Source organism: Xyrauchen texanus, chromosome 2 (genome assembly GCF_025860055.1).
Source record: "Xyrauchen texanus isolate HMW12.3.18 chromosome 2, RBS_HiC_50CHRs, whole genome shotgun sequence".
Lineage (NCBI taxonomy): Eukaryota > Metazoa > Chordata > Actinopteri > Cypriniformes > Catostomidae > Xyrauchen > Xyrauchen texanus.
Window position 1 is genome coordinate 54,998,049 of NC_068277.1, and position 6,000 is coordinate 55,004,048.

Sequence of the window (6,000 nt, forward strand, 5' to 3'; positions counted from 1 at the left end):
GCCAGCAGCCATGACCGTCCAAGGGCCAACGCCAGTAGCCATGACCATCCAAGGGCCAGCGCCAGTAGCCATGACCGTCCAAGAGCTAGCGCCTCCCGAGCCTCCCAGGGCTCCGCCTCCCAAGTCTCTCGAGTCTTCCAGGGCTCCTCCTCCCAAGCCTCCCAGGGCTCTGCCTCCCAAGTCTCTCGAGTCTTCCAGGGCTCCTCCTCCCGAGCCTTCCAGAGCTCCTCCTCCCGAGCCTCCCAGGGCTCCACCTCCCAAGTCTCCCGAGTCTTCCAGGGCTCCTCTCGAGCCTCCCAGGGCTCCGCCTCTCAAGTCTCTTGAGACTTCCAGGGCTCCTCCTCCCGAGCCTTCCAGGGCTCTGCCTCTCAAGTCACTCGAGTCTCCCAGGGCTCCGCCTCTCAAGCCTCTTGAGCCTTCCAGGGCTCCGCCCCTCAAGCCTCTCGAGCCTCCCAGGGCTTCACCTCTCGAGCCTACCAGGGCTCCGCTCCTCAAGTCACTCGAGTCTTCCAGGGCTCCGCCTCTCAAGCCTCTCGAGCCTTCCAGGGCTCCACCTCTCAAGCCTCTCGAGCCTTCCAGGGCTCCGCCTCTCGTGCTTCCCGAGCCTCCCAGGGCTCCGCCTCTCAAGCTTCTCGAGCCTTTCAGAACTCCGCCTCTCGAGCCTCTCAAGCCTTCCAGGGCTCCGCCTCTCGAGCCTTCCAGGGGCGCACGAGCCTCCTACGACTCCGCCCCCAGAGCCTCCTGAGCCTCCTGCGGCTCCGCCTCCCGGGCCTCCCGAGCCTCCTAAAACTCGGCCCCCAGAAACTCCAGAGCCTACCAAGTCTTTGCCTCTGAAACCTCCCACGGCGCCCCCTTCCTCGGCTCCGCCTCCTGAGCCTTCCTCGGCTCCCCCTTCTGAGCCTCCCTCGGCTCCACCTCCAGAGCCTTCCAGGTCTCCGCCCCTAAAGCCTCCTATGGCGCCCCCTTCCTCGGCTCCGCCTTCTGAGCCTTCCTCGGCTCCCCCTTCTGAGCCTCCCTCGGCTCCACCTCCAGAGCCTTCCAGGTCTCCGCCCCTAAAGCCTCCTACGGCGCCACCGCCCTCGGCTCCACCTCCTGAGCCATCCTCGGCTCCGCCTCCTGGGCCTCCCACGGCTCCGCCTCCAGAGCCTTCCAGGTCTCCGCCTCTAACGCCTCCTACGGCGCCCCATTTCCTCGGCTCCGCCTCCTGAGCCTTCCTCGGCTCCGTCTCCTGAGCCTCCCTCGGCTCCATCTCCTGAGCCATCCTCGGCTCCGCCTCCTGGGCCTCCCACGGCTCCGCCTCCAGAGCCTTCCAGGTCTCCGCCCCTAAAGCCTCCTACGGCGCCCCCTTCCTCGGCTCCGCCTCCTGAGCATCCAGAGCCTCCCTCAGCTCCGCCTCCTGAGCCTCCAGAGCCTCCCTCAGCTTTGTCTCCAGAGCCCCTCTCAGCTCCGCCTCCGGGACCTGTCCCTGTCCTTTGGCCACCTCCCAGGCCTCCTGGACCTGTCCCTGCCCCCTTGACTGCCTCCTTGCCCTTATGCCTCCGTGGACTTCCTGATTGCCCCTTGTGCCTCCTTGGTCTGTCTCTGTGTCCCTTGTGCCAACTTGGTCTGTCTCTGTGTCCCTTGTGCCCCCTCTGGTCTGTCTGTTCTCCCCCTTGTCTAGCCCCCCTCCCCTTGAACCTTTGTTTGTTTTTTCTATTTTTTTGTTGTTGTTTAGGACCGTCTGGAATCCGGTCCTTTTGAGGGGGGGATTATGTCACGTTCCTGTGTTGTCTGCCCTGTGTTTTCTGTTTCACTTGTCACTTATCACGTTCCATGTCACGTTTTCCTTGTTGTCCGCCCCGTGTTTCACTGTCTGTGTCCCATGGTCCCCGGCCCTCATCACCACTGCCACAGCGTTATTGTCTGCACCTGAATATCGTTTGTTATCTTCCTGTGTCGCTGCATTTAACCCCGTTTGTTTCTCCACTCCCCTGTTGGTCTTTGATGTATGTGGATGCCTGTTATCCGTGCTCTCTGTCTTTATTTACTTCCCGTTTAACCCTTTGTATGCCCTCCGTGTTTTGTTTTACCTTTTCCCATCGTGGATGTTTTCTTTGTTGGTGTTTGTTTTGTTATTCAATAAAGCTTTCCGCTGCAAGTAGATCCTTGTCCCGTGTCTGCCTTCACCTGCAATCGTGAGAGGCGGAGCTAGAGGGATGGACTTCGATGGTGCTTGAAGACATGGCAGCTGAGATATCCAGCCTTACTAGGTTGTAGCCTTCCATTTGAGATGCACCCTATGATTAAGCGAGTAGTATTTGGCCAGTCATGTGATTCTAACATGGTAGCCCCCATTAGGACACCCTATCCATGCAGAATAAAACTGCTTTTATATGGCTACCAATATTACTGGAGTCTTCATCTCTTGTAAATGATCATGATTTATATGTTTCAAAATTACAGTTTATTTCATTAGATGTAAAACTTAATAAGGAAAAAAAAAATCACGGAGTGAACCTTTAAAGATACATTGTAAATATGCCTAAAACAATTATTACAAATTTAAGATTGTTGCCATCCACTTATGTTGATTTACTTGAGGTAGGAGAAATATGGATCACATTACCTTCTGAGGAGCATTGATGACTCCGATGTTGTACCCAAATTGAAGGGAACCGAGCACAGCTGTGAAAACTGACAGTGCGAGGGTTCCAGTTATTCTCTGCAGGACACCAAAACAAACACACAGAATAACTTTTAAAGTTGCAATACCACATGACTATTGAAGTAGGAATATTTTTTATCATTCTACACAAAATATAAACAATATAACAATAATGAATTATGCAAAAGCTCTCAAGACCTCATCAAATAATTTTAAAGACATGCTTTATGCTATTTAAATGACATATTTACATATTGAGATCTTTTATAAATATATTAAATTTATAGATTAAACAAAAGTACTGCCCCATATGTTTGTATTCCATGATGCGATCCAACAGCAGCTTTTGTTTTAAGGTATATTAATGCGGATTCTATCTTGTGTGGCCAAAGTTATTTAGTAAAGTGCAATAAAAATAATTATTGCCGTTTTGACTTCTGCCTGTTCCAGACAAATGCCACTATGATACATTTATATTTAATTAAGGTTTGCTGATTTAAAAATAAACACCGTGAATACATTGATTCGTTCTGTTTAGTTTGTCATATGTTTAGAGGTCAAAGATTTCACCCTGTTCTCGTCTTTCTGGTTTTTCTGGCATTTGCAGTTTGTACTTTTGAATTAGCAGTACAAAGCCCACACCTGTTTTCTCACTGACTGACAGGAGCACGGGAAGGTTCTTGTTCTGTTTATATCTGCACACAGTACCCATACAGAGTGCTCAATATGCCTCTCTAAACAAAGAGTTTGTCTGCATTATTTAACACTTACTGGTATGTTGGCACTAACTACTTGTCCATTGTATCCAAGTGATACCTAAGCCTTCAGAAATTCTTAGCAACGTAATGAGCTTTAAGACCAATATTTAATTGCGGTTTAAAAATTTGAACCATACGTAGATTTTGTAAATGATGTAAGATAAATGCAACATAAATGTTTTTAAAATGTGTTATTATTTTACATTTCAAATTTTATGATCCACAAATAATTACAATGGATTATAATCCAAATGCAGTATAAATAATGTTTGCCCTTACTGTCTTGTTTAGTGTTCTACAGATTGACCCTGCTGTGTTGATTCTTCACTAAGTTGTGTTTTGAAATGATACATGCCCACATACAATGTGAAGAAAGACACAAAGTCTGCATGCTTGGACAGACATATCTTTCCATTTTCACAAGGTGAAATCTTTAAAAACTGCTCTCCTTAGTAAATGAATGAAACTGTCCTTTCTTTTCATACATGTCACACCTCATATCTATTTTTACTGTATTGATGTGAGATGTGAAAGTAACATCTATTTGTTTCTTAGTAGGAAAGAAAGAGGTCAAATAAATGTTTGCCATTTGCAAGTGAATATGTCTCAATAATTGTAGATTAGAATGGTTAGGATGACATCATTATGGATCTTTTTTAAATAGTCATTTTGTACATGTCACAAAATATTGTAACTACTTTATTCACGTTATGAACAACAACTTTTCAGATTGCAGCCATAATGCACATATTGTTGAAGTTGGCAAATGGTGGAGCTTCAGCGTTGCAATTACTTTCAGCAACAAAGTGTGGCACTGCAAACTCTACTAACACATACTGTACATACACAATAGATACAGAACTATTTACACTTTGTCATTTGAAAGTCAAATGTGTGGCTGCAATGCTGTTACTCCTAGGTTATAAAGATGGTCACATCTTTAAAGGTAAAGATGTGACCATTTACATGTTTCCACTTGCAGTGTTGTTAGTGCCTTTTGCTCTCAGTCTCACACTTTCACTTGACTGCAATCTCCAAAAACAACTTTATTATTTTACCAGAACTTATAGAGGTTTTCCATCTTACAGTAAAGTAAGTACATCATTTATTATTAGGTATATAGATATTCTCAAAAACTAGTTTATGCTTTTATTAACAAAATGTATTACCTTAAAGCATAAAACACTGTAAAAACTGGTAACATGCAATTGTCACCTTAAGGAGCCTATCCAGCCTTATCTTAACCTCAAAAACATGTTGATTCAGTGATGATAATATTTTTTTTTACTTCGGAAAAAAAACCCTATTTAAGTTAGACGTTACCACATAAAATATTTTTCAGTGCACACTAATATTTGACTTATGAGAAGTGTAAACAACTACATTGGCTACATTTTTTTTTTAAATCAGTTAGATTTAAATGGTTCAAATGTATGACAAGACAGTCGGCATCAGTCAACAGTCGGCATCATCATATACTATATAAAAATAACATAATTTCTATCCAATATCCAATATATCTATATTGTTGTTACCTCCCCTCCTAACTGCTGAAACCCAGCCGGCATGACGCGGAGTGCACGAGATACAAGTCTTCACTTCTTCTTCTCCAAAAAATATTATTCCAGAAGTCTGTGAAATGAATTGGTCCTTTTTAACATGGGCACACAAAAGATAAAAAAAAAAAAAATCCACAATATTGACCTAGGCACGTTCTGTTGTGCTTCAACGTTACTCCAGTGTCTATAATTTCTTCTGTGACGCAGGAGGTGTGGAGAGGACATGGGGACACATGCTTGCACTCCCTCCACCCGCTGGTATTTCTGAAGTTTGTGCTGAGGCAGAGGGGAGGGTTTTAGATTCACGCAAAAGGATTTCCATTAGGTCCAGTCCAACAAGGTCGGTTGTCTTGACCTAATGTGTCATTGCATAAAAGTGCAAGGGGTGTATAAGTCACAATTGCAAAGCCTGAATGAAGTTTGCCTCATTTGTTCTAGAAGGTTAAATGTCTTTGCCTTTGCCTAGGTAATACAAATGAAACTTGGTCCAGTGTTGTATAAAAAGTATTCTACCCAACTGTCATTCTTAAGTATAAGTAAAGATACCTTTATGGAAACTGACTTAAGTAAAAGTTAAAGTATCCTATGAGAAAAATACTCAAGTAAGAAGAAAACTATTAAAGGAAATGAAACTAAATGCAGGCCTAGTTAAGTGTAAAAATTACAAGTAAATGAGATAAATACTAGCACAGATGTTCATTGTTGATTCATAAATATGGTACCTTGTCAAATATAAATTACAACCACATTTGTATTTGCTTTTTACACATATTAACAGTTCTCCAGGAAAAGTGGGAGACATAAATAAATGTTTAGGAACATAACTTTATTAACATTTCAACAATGTTATTAAAGTTAAGCCCAACATAATTGATCAAATTAATGTATAGTCAATAGACCTTATTCACAGCAGAGCCATATTTGATTATTGATCCCGTACAGTCTCATCAATGGGTTCTACTGCAGTTTAAAATGTTTTTGGATAGTTCCGTGGACAAAACATTGCAAAAACATGTTTTCACGAACATAGACAACTCCA

At 44.0% G+C, this 6,000-nt stretch overlaps 1 protein-coding gene across 1 annotated transcript in view; it reads right to left on the minus strand.

The window, feature by feature from the left end:
• The window catches only part of LOC127659851 (solute carrier family 2, facilitated glucose transporter member 4-like), a 31,941-nt gene extending 26,723 nt beyond the window's left edge, over nucleotides 1-5,218 (minus strand). Inside the window, exons 1-2 of the mRNA XM_052149810.1 lie at nucleotides 4,938-5,218; nucleotides 2,606-2,701 (exon numbers count right to left, since the gene is read on the minus strand). Of these exons, the coding sequence (XP_052005770.1) occupies nucleotides 2,606-2,701; nucleotides 4,938-4,970 (129 nt within the window). The 5' untranslated portion in view covers nucleotides 4,971-5,218. The remainder of the gene's footprint in view (nucleotides 1-2,605; nucleotides 2,702-4,937) is intronic.
• Between the last annotated feature and the right edge of the window lie 782 nt (nucleotides 5,219-6,000).